Here is a 17,701-nt window from a genome sequence, read left to right on the forward strand (position 1 = left end):
ATCAAACTGAAAAAAACTATTTTTTTATGAGCCTGGCCCATAAAGAGAGCCTTTCCCAAACTGTCGCCACGAAGTTGGAAGCACATTATTGTCTAAAATATCATTGTATGTTGTATCATTAAGATTTCTATTAACTGAAAGTAAGGTTCCTAGAACCATTAAAACAGGGGTATCCACATACATTTGTCCATATAGTGTTGTATATTCTAAACTGTAGGTCTAAAGAGTCTTTTATTAACAAGCCCTTTTTTTTCATGCTTCCATGAGTCACGACAGACAAGACGTCCTGACAATGTTTAGTGTCAACAGAATAAACCAGACCACTGAATGTGCGGAGTAATTATTGTAATTGCTTCAATGGTGCTGTGTTGTATCACATTATATTGCCAGTGGAGGGAGATATTGCCTATTAAACATAAATAAATCTCACTGATACAGACGGGTGACAAATTAAAGGAAAAACCAGTACAGGTCTGAATGCTTGACCCCTACACTGAGGGAATCTGGTGGCTCTGTTATGCTGTGGGGGACGTTTTGCTGGCATGGTTTGGATCCACTTGTCCCCTTAGAGGGCCTGTACCAGTAATTCCTTTAATTTGTGTTCCTTTAAAGTGTTGACTAATTTATATGCCCTTGTTAGATGATTCATTAAGGCATTTAACGTCCCTCGATGTGAGAGCCACATTAGATTAAACCTAAATTCCTTGGTTGTCAGCTGTACAAGTGTCCTTTAAGAGTGAAATAGCAGCAACATAACTGATGTAACAAACGTGAGAAAGACATGACGTTCGGTTTCTTTTCTTCTCCTCGGTTCCGGATGACTCAGTCTGTCGTGTTCGTCAGTGGAAAGACAGAGACCAGGTGACATAAACATTGTGGCTTTTAACCACCTGGAAGGCTGCAGCATCAGCAGCTGTTTCCTCTCGCAGCAGACACATCAGCGATGAGAGAGAGAGCGAGTTCTCAGTGATTTTGTGTGATTTATTGCTGTCAAAACACATCAAGTAGAGACATTCACCTTCCCTGTGAATATAGTGGTGAAGGGAATACTTTAACATCTTTGTCACTTCAGCTCTGTAGGTTTTGTTTAACTGAAAACTTTTAAGGCTTGACGCCTGACCCCAGGAAGCAGCACTGCTACCTTTTGACAATTTATGTGGTACATTTAGGCTTTCCATTCACCTTTTTGTGTTTACTTTTCTAATGTGGATTGTTCTGAGGTGTTTGTACTGCTTTCTTCAACAGGTTGTTCAGTCAAGTGATTAATCTAATTCTGATTAGTTGGTTTCTGTCCTATGAGAAAGATGTTTTATGTGTCCAGTTCTTCCTTGTGTGTATAAATACTGTATAACATAGACTGTATCGAGGGAAATTCAAGTATTTTAGAATTCCAAAAAGGAAATTCTCATTCAAGATAAATAATCTTGTCATGCACCATTTGCATGAATTATTAAGTTTGTTTTGATGTAGTTTTTCTTGATTTGTCTAAGTAAGGTATTCAACCTATTTTTCAGCTACAACAGACAAGAAACACGTCTAGAATTCATGAGAATTCATGTTGTATTATTTCCAACATTGAGAATATTCAGTGAACCTTCATCTAAAGTCTCTGAGGTTTCATTGCATATTCTAGTAGTTTAAGGGTCAGATATGTTTCTAAGTGGCCTGATTTACCGGATCCAAGAACTTTTGTTTAGCCTTCAAATATTGTTTGATATTTTCAAATTTCTCTTGATTACACAATATGTTTGTTTTGCAGAGTACAGCCCGATACTGATGCTTCTCAACCGTCAGTGGGCGCTGACCGACTACACATTCATCTGCAGTCCAGCGCTGGCCTTTCTGATCTGTTAACAGACATCTGCAGCTGAAACAAAGCTGGTTTCTTGGGTCAAATCACACACACACATACACACACAAAACCCCGTGTGTTCTCCAGCATGTCCTCTTTATTTGGTCTCAACAAACAAACCCTCAGGGAAGCTACTGCTGCTGTCCTGGTTTGCCCTGACTCGCCCACACAACCAGCTCTCTCAGGCAGTTTGGCTGCAGGGCATTTTATCCAAATTTGTAAATATAAGACAGATGTCAATTATATCCATGGTCTTAATTATGTCTTGCATATTGCACTTTTGTTTTCTTATTTTTATATTGTGTTGTGTTTTCTGCACCTGGATATTTTTATATTAAATGTGATTTTTCACCTGCGTTTCTCTGTGATGACAGTCGGCCTTTATAATTCATTTCATTGGAACTCAATGAGAGCAAATTCTCCTTGCAGCCATACATAAAAACATAAATGCACATGAATACCAAAAATGAAAGCACAAAACAAAGGAGGAGCATATACTGAGAAATATAAACCCTAACTTGATTTTTTTTTTTTAATATACCTGAATTAGCTCAGCATGCTGTTTACATATCAGTGTGAGCTTGTTTGTGGCACCTCTGATGAGTTATGAAGCCTTAATATCAAGCAGAAAGGAACAACCTTTGCTTTTTCATATTTGTGCTACATTTGTTTTGCTATTTTACTCCTTAATTGTCCTGCACAGAATGTCTTTTTTCCTCCACTCTCGTAAATTTCCTTAAATCTGGTTGTTGATGAATTGACAGAAGCTCCTTTGTCATCGGACTTGAAATGAAAACAGGCCTTTAGAGAAAATCAAATCCGCATCCAGCATTTTTAGGGGGAACAATCTTCTTCTGGCGTGACGCTCCGTCAGCTGTTGCAGTAGTGAATAATGAAAATGATGAAGCGTGCTATGACATCAAGCGAGAGGAAGGCTGGCGCAGATACATCCCCTGCGGCTCAGCGTGCACCACACCAGCTCTTTACAGATGTTCTTCTCTCCCCTGGAACACCTGGTTCTCTGTCAGTCAGTACGCTCTTTGAAGGGATACGTCACTTTTACCACATCTGTGTGTCAAGTGTTGGACAACGTAATACATCAGAGCACACAGGGGGAATCTTTGATATCTTCATCTACTGATTCTTTCTCAATTTTTGGTTGCACTTCACTGTTTTCATCTCTTATTTTCATCGTCCATCATCTTGATGAATTTTCTATTAATATAGATTAAATCACTATAGTGTTCATTGATAGTAAAACATACTTTGGTTATGGAAATGTAACACTGATTGCCACAGAATCTGTCATTTACAAGTGACAATAAGAGGGACAAATTCTTTCCAAAGCATGATGCCACCTGTTCTGACAAGATGATAACTTAATGAAACAAAATGAAACAATTTGGGAGATTTTATCATCTGTGTTGTTTGAATATAGTTCTCTGTATTGCTTTTCAAACTGCTTCGCTGTGTCAAGAGATCAAAGTCTCTACTATCCTCCTCCGTAGATGTGTTAAAAGATGAATTATATTTCCTTTTGTTAATTCACAGCCTGCAGAACAAAGACACAACAGCAACAGAAAGATGACGTAACACCCCAGTCAAGGAGATATATCTTGTTAATATCCTGTATTTGACAAAACAATCTCACCGCAAAGTCCATTTAGTAGCTGTTCTGGAGCTTTGAAATCATGTTAACACCCCCTTCCTCAGCAAAGTTTGCCTTGTTGTCATGGAACAGGAGATGCACTGTTTTCTATTGTTCTATTGTTTGTAAGGACTTCTCGTCCGTGTTGTCTTAAAAGTTCATTCTGGAAACAGCGGTTGCCTTTACAGTCTCACTACAGGCCAATTTAAGTGGCTGTTTTGGAGCTTTCAGTTATATCACATGATCTTCCTCAGATCATTATCCTCTGTTTTGTAATCTACAGAAATAAAACTTCATAAAATATAATCTTATATCAATGTAAAGGTGATAGTTATTCTGTTTGTCCACAAAAACACTCATTTTGTTACAACTTACTGCTATAAAAATGCCAAATAAAGATCAATACTTGCTGCAGATTACTGTTTGCGTTAAAATATCAACAACGAAGAGGAGAATAAATATAAAGAATATGCACAAACATGCAGCATAAAGCCCAGATGTGATGCTGTGATTTCACTGGTACTTGCGTGTGGTTTATTTTAGTCAAAGCTTCCACAGATAAACAACCAGGACGGGAGAGTTTAAGAGCTCTTGAAGGCCTCCTATAAACAGTTTAACAAGACAAGACTGGCAGGAAATGGAAATTGAGCGGCGATCCCGTATACTGAATGCAGTAGGGTTTTTTTTTTTTTCTTTTGATTACATTACAGAAACAGCATGTCAAAATAAACATAATTTACAGTAACCGCAGTCAAAGAGCAAAGACATTTGTCTTGTAAATCTGTAGTTGGGTTACTTTAACTAGACCAGAGTAAAAGTGGATTTTCTCTTGCAGTGTACAGAACTGATGTCTTATTATAGTAAATCAAAATTAACTGCTATGTGCAACAAGTTAAATTTCTGATATTTGTCTGTCTGAGCAACACTGAATGTCTTTGGCATTTTTGAGTCATTCTCGAGCACTTTGAGAACCGTGAAAATGTTTAAAATGTGTCTTAAAAGCCGTCCAATAAGCTGAAACTCAACCACGTTACACCCACTGAGCTATTTTGTATTATACAGCATCTCATTTTGGGGATATTGATGGACTCTGTGGTGTAAATTCTGCAGAAGCCATGTGTGCACTTTCTTTTGATGATACCGTTGCTTTTTTTATTATGTTTATAACATCCACTGATGGCCTTCGGTGGGTCCTGATATGAGCTCTGTTGTGGCTCCATCCATGACTGGACAGATTGTCAGATACAGACGCAGCAGTTTTCATGCCTGGCTACTGCAGTAACCATTTCCTGTGATGTATGAGATTGTAATCTTTTGATTTCCTCTTTCATTAGGAGTGTTTCTATCCGACAAACAGGTAACAGAAGATGAGATCTGTCTGTTTAGACATGAAAATATGGAGTCTAGCCTTCCAGCAGAGTGGTCTGATGACCGCTGAAGCTGCACTGTAACACAAAGGCGACAAAAGTTTCCTGTCTGGGCGGGAAACAATATGACCATCAAGTCATCAAGACATGCATTTATAAGAGGATAACAATGCTGAAGAATAACGTGAAGAAAAAGTAAATTTATATTAACAATTGCAGAGATATTTGCCTTTTTGTTTGTAGTTTCATGACTACATTTATTTCCAAAACTTCCTGAAGCACTGTCCTGGGAAGCAGAGGTATCAGACTCGTTGTTTTTGCTTTCCTTGCCCATGTTTTGAGATATACTATATGGACAAGATTATGTGGACACTACAACAAATGATGTGTATTTTCAACAGCTACAATGGAGTTCAGTTGCAGATGTGTTTCAGAGAATGAAATCATTCTTGCTAAATGTTAGATTTACACCACCCTGCTGGAAGAAATGATGACGAAATCATTTAGGGAATAAAAAAAAAAAAAGTAGTGAAGAGAGACCTGTCAGTTTATCAGTTTGATATAATTGTCACATTTTCACATCTGGGGTGTTTATAACTGCCATTAAACAGTCATCATAAATGAGGCAGAGATACCAGCTGGTACATCTGCAGTTGCAAAAAATAAACCATAATTAATTCAATGCAGCTGCAGGACAGATGAAGATTTTATAAACAGGTGCAACTTTTTCCCCAAGTAGAAAAAAATCTCACTATAGTATTTTTCATCAGTCGTAGTCACACTTTTAAACCCCTCAGATTACTGCTATAAGCATCTATATTGAATATTTGTGAGCTTCAACAGCCATGAGTCCTTAATGAAGACGCTGAACCGTTCTCTCATTAAGAACCAATACAGCACAGACAAGAGAATCAGCTGTAAATCCTCCCTTAACCTCCTTTTTCTCATGCACCCCTCTATGACCCGTTCTGTCATTATCTGTCATGAACTTTAAAAATCCTGCTGAAGAAGCTCGTCTATGGAGATACACAGCTGAGTGATGGAGTGAAGGAGGAAATTACCACTCCCTCCCTCTTTTGAACTAAAGGAAAGTGGGAGAGGTAAAGAGTCCATCTGCAGAATGAGGAAGCCAGGGCCTCTGATGGGTCAAGAGCATCAATCAGAGATAACTGTCCCGGTCAGCAGTTAACCAGGGTTTGTATTGACCCTGCAGGTGATAAATAATCTCAGTTGGACTAGGTTTGGGCTCATGGGGATGGATGACAGAAATGGTGAAACCGAGACTGAGTGCAGCCCTGCTCCTCCCTGCTCCTCCCTGCTCCTCCCTGCAATATTTCTCTTTTCACTTTCATCTCAGTAGCTTCGAAATTAGCCCGACCCCGAGGCTCCCGTCACGTCCCTGGAGACCAAAAATTCCTGTTCACGTCAAAGACCAGCAGATGGCGCCAACATAAGTCAGATGCATGCCGTTGTAGTTGGTTTTAAAGGGTCAGTTCACCCTAAATATTATGCCACCTGTTCTGACAAGATGATAACTGATATTAACTAAAATAATGACAGAGTTTGGGAGATTTTATCATCTGTATTGTTTGACTATAGTTCACTTTATTGCTTTCAAACTTGTTGTGTTTAGTGACCAAAGTGTGTGCCGTCCTCCCTCCATAGATGTGTTAAAAGATGACTTATGTGTCTTTTGTTAATTCACAACCTCCAGAACAAAGACAAACAGGAAGAAAGATGACGTAAACACACCAATCAATAAGACGATATCCTCTATTTGAAAATAAACAGTCTCACCACAAAGTCCATTTAGTAGCTGTTCCGGAGCTTTGAATCATATCACACCTTCTTCCTCAGCGGAGTATCCCTGGTCGTCATGGAACAGTAGATGCTCAAATTTCAGTTTTTAAGAGCATTTTAAGGACTTCTGGTTTGTGTTGTCTTGAAAAATGAGATTTGAAACAACAGTTGGCAATACAGTCTTACCACAGGTCCATTTAGTGGTTGTTCTGGAGCTTTCAATCATATCACATGAAAGCCGTATTGTGTATCAGTCTCTGAGATTTCTGCTTCCACCCAAGTATAGACGAGGTGAATGGAATTTAATTTATGGTGCTCACAGTGTTGTAAAATCACATTTCAAAAAACTCAACAGCAACATCTCTTTTTAGAAACTGTCATGTGTGTGAACTGACCCTTCATGCCACTTTATACGATCACACACCAAATCTCCTTTTAGGTTTCATCTCAACCACTGTAGAGCATGTATAGAAACACACAAACATGCACAGAAAATAGAAAGTGCATAGTTGTCATGCTGCAGGTGTTGTGGTCACAGGATGCAGATCATTCCTACAGCGCGTGTCATACGTCGGGGTTTCTACATTCTGCATGCCAGCAGTGTGAGGCTCACCACTGAGCTGACCTTTTTCTTCTTCTTCATCTTCTTCTTCTGCTCCCCGCCAAGACAAGGGTTCAAGCCAAAACAGAGTTTACCACCACAGGAACCACAAAGACACACCCCTCCGGTATAGACACACACACACCCTTTGTTAGACACACCCCTTAGCAACTGTGTCAGAAATGCCCAGAGGTAATGCAAAACACAGTTCCTCTAATAAACACAGACTACAGAGAGTGACGCAGTGTGTTGTGAAGCCTCTGGCTCATCAGTAAGAAATAAAAAGAAAGGTTGAGTTTCAGACAATTAACTTTTATAGGAGAACTTTTTTTACAAGAACGTACATTGAATTTACGTTTCGGGCCGTTAGCTGATGTTCTCAAACATTATCACTTCATAAAAGTGAGCATGAAAAGGTGAGGGTGATACAACGGGGGATTCATAAGATTCACTGAGAAAGTGGCTGTTTGAGATGATGAAACTAATGACCTTTGTCTGCTGCATGCAACATTAACATCATCCGGTACAACAGCCTGCTTTTAGAGCTTAAATTGGACCGTAATCATGCTTTTCAATGTGTGAACTGAAAGGAATAGCTCAACATTTTGAGAATTACACTTCACAGCGTGATGACAAGACTCCAAGAAGTCACTGCACCGTGAAAAGAAATACTCCAAAACATAGATCTCAATAAATCCATGAATGGTTGTTTTTACACTTCATTTCTGTACAGATTAAACAAACAAGATACAATGTGTTGATTTGTGAGCTTTTTTTTTTTAACTTTGGACGGAGCCAGGCTAACTTTTTCCACCTGTTTCCAATCAATGTGATAAGCTAAGCTAACTGGCTCCTGGCTGTAGCTGCATGTTGATACTGAAGACTAAGTTTAGATTGTATTTCTTTCCAAAAATGCATCTTTCTGATTTGTCTACACAGAATTAAGTGTTTCAATTAAACCGCTGTATACTTTTCTTTATTAATAATATTGGTTTAATATGTTGCTACTTAAATTTCTTTTCAGTGACGTTTTTGTGACGTGTAAATGAAGATTCCTTGTCAGCAGTCCTTTGAGAGAGAGACATAAAGGTTGGTGATGCACTCAGTGACAGTTTAAGGGCTCTCTGGTGTGATGTCAGAGGTGACAGTGTTGTCCAGTGGGAAATCAGGGAGTTGAGAATAGAGAGGTTGATTAAACGGAAGGGGTTGCACCGAAAATGTCCCTAAGTAAAGTTATGAATGGCCAGTTTTAATTCTAAGAATAAATGAATGTAGCAGACGTTTAAAAGCAGCTGAGCCTTTGTGTTGTTAAAACCTGTGGAAAAAGGGGATGAGAGAGGAAACTATTAGTCTTTAATGACGCTTTACCTCACTCAAACACGTATCACATCCACATACGGAGTGATATGTCTCGTTTTGCGTTGTGGACGTCACAAATTCCGTCACATCACTCGTCCAGCCACTTGAACACACTTGTCCCACGTCTGTCTGTCTCATTAAAACCCCTCACATGTCACCGTGTCTGTCAGAAAGTGAGCGCAAACAGCCACTGTGCCGCTCTTCAGCAGTTCCTACCTATTAATTCTCCATCCGCACTCTGTTATCAGGCTTTCCAGTCTTCATTCCAACTGCCCTCCTTTCAGGAAGTGGGACAAAGGAATTTTTTGTGCTGCCCGCTGTGATTCATAGCTGACACACACTCACACACACACACAGTTGGTTTAGGCTTTATAACTTAGCTCATTATTTATGGCTGAGTGAGCCGTTTTAACATGACAACCAGTATTCTGACTCACAGGGGCTTCTGGAGGAGAGTCAGGTGGAACTTAAAGAAGAAAGGAAGACTTTCCTTGTCAGTGTGACCCTTTTTCCTTGGTTTTTTGAACATTTATGGAGTGTTAAGGGCACATTAGTAGTCTCAGTTGTGCTGTAAAATAAGCTTTATTCATGGGCTAAACACCCTTATTCAGAGGAATGGATGGATCTGGTCGATAAATTCCTCCAAACTGAGTTGTTTTATGTTAGGCAATAAAGAATTAACACTTCCTTTAGGACATAAAGGGTGACATTTAAAATGAGATATAAATATAATTAAATGATGCATTAAATTATGCATTAAAATGGAATAGTGTTTCTCCAAAAAAAGTAAAGTTTTGTTTTAATTGGTGGTTTTGTTCCACATAATAATCCATGTAAAGCTCATAATACACAGTTCCCTTTAGTTTTCCAGCTTTCTTACCTGCGTGTCTGCTTCACCTGAGCTCCACAGACAGATGAGGCTCAGCACCTGGACGCGTCACTGCGTTTGGAGCCGGAGGGGGCGGGGCATCACGCGCCACGACAGAGGCTGATGTGAGAGCTGCAGCAGCAGCAGCAGCAGCAGCGTGTCTGCTGGATGCGGTCAGTCAGATAGTGTTGAGTCTCACTGGTTCGTGTTCAACTGGCGAGCAACAAACTAGAGTTTAATTACAGGAAAACAGACAAAGTCAGATCGGAGGGAAGAAAAAAAATCTTTTTTTTTTTTTCTGGGAGTTTTTCTTTCACGGAGAGAGAAAAAAAAAGCGAAGAGAGAAAATCCACAGCGATCAGTTTGGATTTGATGAGAAAGTCAAGAAGTCCCGCTTTTGAGGAGACCAGCGGAATATGATTTGAGCCAAGGGAGCGTATACTGTCGCTAACAGGTGAGTTTATTCTCTCTGGATTTTCTTTCAGTTTCTTGACTTTGCTCTGTTTTCATTTGAGTCTTGAATTGTATTTTGATGCGTAAACAGAGATGTCCCCCCCCGACCATGAAACCCCTGACCCCCCCACCCGCCCCCTCCTCCTCCTCCTACACCAACTTTGGATATCACAGCCTGTTTTGAAATGTTTTTTCTGGCTCTGAACACCATTTTACCAACTTCCCATGTGTGTTTTCTGAGACTTTTCGCCATGAGTCACTTTCCTCTCAAACTGAAAACATTTTCACTGTTTCACGCAACCTTTTGTCCTTAGAAAAAACAGCCGTGCAATGAGACTGTAAATTTATTGTGTTTGGTGCAGGTGCGCAATATTGTGCCCCCTATTACTCATGTTTTTAGACCACAACAAGTTGCTATTCATCACATCATCCCCTTAGTATAAGAAATATATATATGTATACTGTGTAATACGCTATAATAGGCCCTTAAAGTTGTTTTTGTTTTTTATAGTGAGTTAATTTTTCACTTATACTCGTTTTTGTGTTTATTTTTTATGACATCACTGTTATTTTCCGATGGCGTTGAATCAGACTACTTTATGTCTTTGGCCCTCATTGGTGATATTTTCTGCTCTAAACTTTCATAGGAGTTTGCCTACAGGCAGCTGTTAGTTATATCTGTCTTTAAATCTTTTCCCTGGACGTTTATGTGGTGGTATGATTTTTTTTTTATTTTTTTATTTTTTAAAGGCTGCTTTTGACCACTGACTTGCTTCTAAAAAAACAAAACCCAATGAGCTGCTAACTGTGAGAAATCAGTCATAAATCAGTCAAATTGTACACCAGGGAATCTCAGTGAGGATATGTATGCATTGCTGTGGGCATGAGTATAAAACCAACCTACGGTGCTGGATGTTATTGCCTTGTTTTGGTTTACTTCTAAAACCACATCCAGATAGGGAACAGGCAAATGCACATTTTGCAAATTCTCTGGTGCTGCTCTCTCTCTCTCCCTCCCTCCTTTCACTAAAAGCATCTCCCAGTGGATTACCATTTAGTTGCCGGGGTTATTTATCATTTTGCAGGACGGTCCCTCTTGCCTTTTCCCTCCCACCTCTTTTGTTTTAATTGAGTTTATCTCTGCTCCCTTGGGTTCTTGCTGTCTAAACTTAGGCTCGTGGTTGTGTCGCCCTGCAGAGCGGACTGCTCTCTTGGTGATTCACTGCTTTGCCTTGCGCTGTGGTCATTTGGGAACGGAGCTAAGCACCACAGAAGTGCTCACCCAACTCTGACTACTGGTTTGTCTAGGGTCAGTGGAGTCAGAAGTAGAAACGTGATGATTAGGAGACTGATATTAAAGCTTTGTGTCACTATAAAGACTCCAGTCACTTCAGTATGACTGGTGTCACTGCTTGTGGTAATGTGAGGTAAACCCTGGTTTTACACCCTCACAGAGTCCTATTTACAAATCTAAAAAGGGATTGGGATGTCCCTCTTGTTTCTCCTCACACAAATTGTGCCCTTTTTCCACACATTCACACTCCAGACAATCTAGGCCAGTCTATTCAGAGATATCTATGATGAATGTTTGTAGTGCTTTGTGTTCCAGCAGGGATGTGTTACTCATTTCTCATGTCTCCTCTTTCTGGAACAGGATGAATCTTCGCCCGCTGGAAGCCGTTCATGTCATCCTGCTGCTGTGGGCCCTGTGCCCCAGTGTGCAGGGCCAGTGCGATAAATCATCTGAGACATCCAGACTCAACCTCTCTGTCACCTACGAGCTCCCAACTTTCACCACTAACTTCACCATTCAGAATATGGTGACGCTGGATGGGATCATTTATGTCGGGGCCGTGAACCGAATCTACGCCTTGGCGCCAAATCTTACAAAGCTGTCAGAGTACCACACAGGGCCGCTGTTTGCCAATGAAACCTGCGGCCGGAAACTAAACAGCACAGGCGGTGGTGACAGGGTGGACAACCACAACATCGCCTTGGTGGTGGAGCACATTTATGACAAGGGTTTGTACAGCTGCGGGTCGGCGGACAACGGTGTTTGCCGGCGTCACGTCCTGGATGATGACATTAGCCCGAAAACTGTAGACGAACAGGTGTACTGCTTTGGAGACAAGGTGAGACAAGGCAAGGGTCAACCAAGCAACTCAGATGTTGTGGTCAGCCCTTCTGGTTCTCAGGTGCTCAACGTGGAGAGCAACGTTATCAAGTTTTTTGTTGGAAACTCTGAGATTCCCGGCATGAGTAACGTATCAGGCGGCACAACACATCCCCACACCATTTCCCTGCGGAAGATGAAGACGAGCCAAAATGGCTTCACGTTCTTCTCCAGCCGTTCATACATGGACTTGATTCCATCTCTACGTGGAAACTACTACCTGCGATACGTTTACTCCTTCCACAGCGGACCCTTCACCTATTTCCTCACCGTGCAGAGGGTGAGCAGGGACTCTCAGGCCTACCACACCCGCATAGTCCGCATGTGCTCCTCCGACCTCGACATCCGCCGCTACGTGGAGATGCCCCTCGAATGCATCAGCACCGATAAGAGGCGACGGCGCTCCACGGAAGCTGTGAAGGTGTTTAACATCCTCCAAGCTGCTTACGTCACTAAGGTGGGCAATGACGTCGAACTGCAAAAGCAGCTGAAGGTGGAGGAGGGCGACGACGTGCTTTTCGCCGCCTTCGCCCGCGGAAAGCCGAACTCTCCGGAGCCAACCCCCAACTCAGCCGTCTGCATCATGTCGCTGAAACACATCAACAACATGTTCAAGATGTACATGCAGAGGTGCAACACAGTAGACCTGTATCACTTCACTGGATCAGACAGTAAGACCTGCTACAATGTGGTAAGTGCTTGGAGGGGTTGAGGCGACTGTGACAGGGTAGCCATTGTAGAACTCTCACTTTGCATTGCAAAATGGCGTAAACAAATTAATGTACAAAGAACAAAAGTTGTTTCTGCTCCAGGAAAGTTTTTGTATTCAAAGTAAATATGAATAAATTATTATTATTAAAATGAGCCCTGATCATAGATTTCAGCTCTAAGTTTTGAAAGTCAATAAACTGCAATAGCAGAAGTTGTGTTCAATGGTGACCTCTACAATGGCTACTGCTGTATTAACATGTCATTATATTTTTATGCCAATTAATGTATTTGAGGATGTTTCAAATATATACCCTGCACTAACTTGGTATGTTCAAAGATCTGTCTTGGTGTCCAGGCCAAAAATGTGTTTTTTTGGCGCATGAAGGATGATGCCACGAACTAAATTGCAAAACTCTTTGCTCAACAACGGTATTTTAAGCATTTGGACCTTTTTATCCAGAGCGACATAGATGGAGTCCAAAAAACACAATTTTAGTCTCTGTAGATCACAACAAAGTTTCAGCATCATCATGATCAAAGCCTCAGTCAGTCATCTGTTGTATATTCACAGCTTGGTTTTCATCTTTTAGAGTTATAAGCCTTGGCTGTTTATTCGCTGCAGGCAGGCTTGCCTGTTTGCTGGAGAGATTGTCCTGTAACTGGGTGGTCTCAGGTTCAGGCAGCCAGTATGTGTACTGTCTGTCTGTCTGTCTAAGTGTCCTTGAGCAAGACACTGAAGCATGACTTGCTCCTGAATTGTTCCTTTGACCTCTGACCTCTCTGGTTAGGAGTGTACATTCACATCTGCCTCACAGGGAAATGTGAAGAAAGAAACTTCTGATTACAGTGTTTACTATGACTTTTATGTCTGTTTCATATCCTCTTTCGTGTTTATGGATTGCTTACTTGCTGTGTACTGTGCAGTCTGTGGAACAGTAGGACATTTTTCATTGCTCCAATGCATTGGAGTTTAAATGAACTGAAATGTTGACTCTTAAATGTAGACTCTTGGCTTAAAGTTGAGGTTGTTTACAACCATATTTGGTGAAGAGTGTAGGACTCGTAGCCATTTTTATACATAGTCTCCCCATTTTAGGACAAAGTACCATAACAATGATCCTAAACATACAGAGAAGGAAAGCAGTTGAGTGATCGGGTCAATCACTCAATCCAACTGATCATGACGTGTTTCACTTGTTGAAGACCAAGCTGAGGGAAAAAAGCCAGGTAACAAGCAAAAAGTAAAGATGACTGCAGTAGAGGCCTCACAGAGGATTAATAGGGAAGATACCAAAGGTCTGCTGATGTTTTTGGGTTGGAGACTTCAGACAGTTATTGACTGCAAAGGATTTGTAAATATTAAAGGGGACATTTTCAGGTCAATATTTTTAGTATGTGGCTCTACTGGAATAAATCCTTGTTTATCTTATACTGGCCATTTATACAGCCCCTCAGTTCAGCTTCTGTCTGAAACAGGCCGTTTTAGCTCCTGTCTCTTTAAGGCCGCCCTCCCGATGAGCCCAGTCTGTTCTGATTGGCCAGCTGCAGGAAGCTTCAGCCGGCTCTGGAGGCTATGTAAAGACACAATAGTAAACGGATTTCACTTCTTTTCTCTTGCGTTCAAAATATAAACGTCTCAAATACATCTGCACCTGTTCGAGCCGAAATCTGATCTGGGATATGAGAGTGGACCTCAGCAACAAAGATAACAGAACGGATGTCATCTTGTTGGGAAAGTAAAAGAAACATTGCAAATGAAGCGTTCAAGGCAGGTTTTGACTTGCAGGGAGCATTTTTACATAGGTTCACCTCAAGTTTTGGAACTTTGACAGTATTTAACATAGACAACCCAAATTATAATAGTATATAAATGACAGAAAATCACAAAATCGCATCTCTTCTGAATATAATGGCTTAATTTAAGTTAATTCATCCTATACATTGTGGCCCTAAAATGTGTATAAACCTTCATATGCGTTGTACTGTAGTAACCATCACCCCTCCCCATACTGATGCGAGCCACTTCGTTACCCCCCCGCCATTACTCACTCACCTCCAATCCATCAACATTGACTCAATCAATCAGTTGTATCACCTGATCAATAGTGACATGAAGTTAACTGCCGACCACCCTGCCAAAAGGGTCCGTCAATATGTGTACTTGAGCCGCTGCCTCTCTGACTTCATCTTTACTTAACCTCAGCGTCAGTCGGTACAGTATATCACCAGTCAGGCAGTGGATTGCCATAGTCTCCTGGATATATTGTACTGTAAATATGTTGTAAAAGGGCAAGCACATACAGGATTAATGTTAGAGTCGTGTGCAAACACCTAGCTCGCTCCCGACGAAGACTTCTGTCAAAACATTGGGTGTGTGTATGCGCGTGTGTGTGTGTGTGTGTGTGTGTTACTGCGAAGGTTATAACTTTTTTTTTCTATTACTGTCAGCAGACTAGTTTAAACATCATTGCGTGTGCGTCCACAGTAGGAACATTTATTGCTGCTTTTAACTTGGCAGCACACCACGACCGTGTACCATAACACTGTAGGTTTAAAGCATTTGTGTGGTTGTAGCAGTGGGTTTGTATGTTTTTATCCCATTTATTTATCACACATTTTGTACTCTTTATATTGCAATTAACCATTTTGCAAACAATGCTGCTGTGTTTTTAGAAATTTCAATAGATTTTACGACCATTCCAAACATTTGTTTCCATTCATTTGGTAATGAATGTTATGTGTGTCCTTTAGGTCTAATAATGAATGCCTTTCCTTATTTGTAAAATATTTGCAAAGCAGATTTAAAAATATATTTTTATTTTTTCTAAACCTGCACTGTTTACAGCCATACACCAGCTTTCAGTTATCATCTTCTTCTTCTTCTCTGCTTTTTTGATGGTGCATTTCAATGTTTCCTGGTTGTCCACTAGTAGTGGAATAGTGTGAAACTGGAACGTGTATCCGTGGGGTTTGTGTGGATACTTTATGTGTGTGTCACATACAAACAAAATGGGGAACCGCTCATCAAAATATGTCTCCATGGCGTTACTAGTGGTCAAAAATTCCAGAGGGTTCCTTTGACTCGTGCCAACATTTCATTATCATTACAGGGTAAAGTACATTACAGGTGATTTAAAGACTTAATGCTACAAATCAATCTGCACTTAAACTGAATTACCATGCAACAATTGACAAAAGGAATGCAGACTTGATGCTCACTGTGATGGATTACACACCTCAAACAAGCTTCAAGACTCTACTAATTGACTTTCATACAATTTAGAAATTAATGGAAAACTAGTGGCTGAGTGGAAAGGTGAATCTAAAACTTTATGCATAACAAAATGTTTGGGGAGGGGAGGAGTACACATAATAATTGCAAACACATTGTTATGCCCGTAGTATGTAGTGGTTCTAAAGGCACAGACTGCATTGAAGAGATTAGACAGAAACACGAAAGTGACATGTGGTTCAGTTCTTAAAACAGATTCAAACCAGCTTTGCAAATACATGCAAATACATGGTGGGTGGGTGTTTGGGTACATCAGCGGGGTCCTGACAGCTATCAGCAGTGGAGATCCACTGGGGAAAGCGAGGAATGCTGGGGAGCCGGGAGGGGGGGCGGGGGGGGGGGGGGTTCGGGGGGCAGCGCATATCTGACTCTCAGCGAGCCGTGATGAATGGCTCAGGGATAACAGGGCATCAGCAGCTGGGCGGAAGATGATCCCTCGACCCGCCGTGGCAGCCGGCCATGCTGGCGAGGCCTCCCCCTCCCCTCGACCCCCACCTGTTACCAGCACCTGTGGGAAAGTGGAAATTGCATCGGTAACACCAAAGAGCCTTTTTATTTGGGTTGATGTTGGATTGATCGATCAAAATTATCTCTTATGGACTTTTTAAGGTGTCATATTTTGATATGATCAAAGCTTTTTACAAAATTCTGTGGTCCACATTAAAGCCTGTTGTATTCACTCAGTAATATTGCACGTAAGAGAAGTCTATTTCAATTTTTTTTGGTGGACAGCTGCAAATTTGGCACATTTTTTGTCACAGAGCACGTCGGAACCAGATGAAAAACGTTCAGTGTTTGAGGGCCTCCTCGCTCCTCGCTCCTTGAGCATCTTTTGGTGAACAGATGTGACAAGTTTTTCTCTGATGTCATGCTTAACAGAGACGTTTGCGGTGTTTTTGGAATGTGAAAAAGCTAGAAGCCATCCTCTGCTGTAAACCGATAACTCAGAGAGCCTGTTGAGCTACCGTGCACAGGATTAAATACTAAATCACAGTGTTACAAATCAAACAAACTATCGCCTGATGCTATGGCGGCTCCAAACAAAAGTTTATTTGTACCGAGTGATGATTGCTGAGCAAACCTTTCCTTCCTGAACTCCCAAACAGTAATTGTCTGTTTCCACCTCTTGACAGCGAGCGGCGATATGAAAACTGTTGTTTCGATCACTCACGAGCGAGAGTGACTGACTGAATGAGAGTACTATTCCGTTATTAGACATTCTTTCCTCTTGACTCACTCGATTACTGGGTTGATGTGAGGCATGACATCAGTTTTGCTGGAGGTACAGGAGCATCTGTACAGTGTGTAATTATCATAGGAATCCTTCTGTTTCTAACTTCTGTGTTGTATAGTATGGCATGTTTCGATAAGTCTGTAAACAACACGATTTTTATATTATGCTGACTTCCTCCTTTTGCAGCTGCAAGATTAACTTCATTTAGTGATCCTCTTTCAGTAACTCAGACACACACATGCATTAAATACACACACTAAAAACCAGAGTGCTGGCTTTTTTTTTTTTTTTCAGTAGACTCAGCACAGACAAATGGCACAAAAATCTGCTGTTTCCAAATATT

The 17,701-nt window shown here is 40.9% G+C and overlaps 1 protein-coding gene across 1 annotated transcript in view; it reads left to right on the forward strand.

Moving 5' to 3' along the window:
* Positions 1-9,633: 9,633 nt before the first annotated feature.
* Positions 9,634-17,701, forward strand: part of met (MET proto-oncogene, receptor tyrosine kinase) — a 75,342-nt gene continuing 67,274 nt past the window's right edge. Inside the window, exons 1-2 of the mRNA XM_044357133.1 lie at positions 9,634-9,949; positions 11,603-12,812. Coding sequence (XP_044213068.1) covers positions 11,604-12,812 — 1,209 coding nt within the window. The 5' untranslated portion in view covers positions 9,634-9,949; position 11,603. The remainder of the gene's footprint in view (positions 9,950-11,602; positions 12,813-17,701) is intronic.

The sequence above is a fragment of the Thunnus albacares genome, chromosome 7, assembly GCF_914725855.1.
Source record: "Thunnus albacares chromosome 7, fThuAlb1.1, whole genome shotgun sequence".
NCBI lineage: Eukaryota > Metazoa > Chordata > Actinopteri > Scombriformes > Scombridae > Thunnus > Thunnus albacares.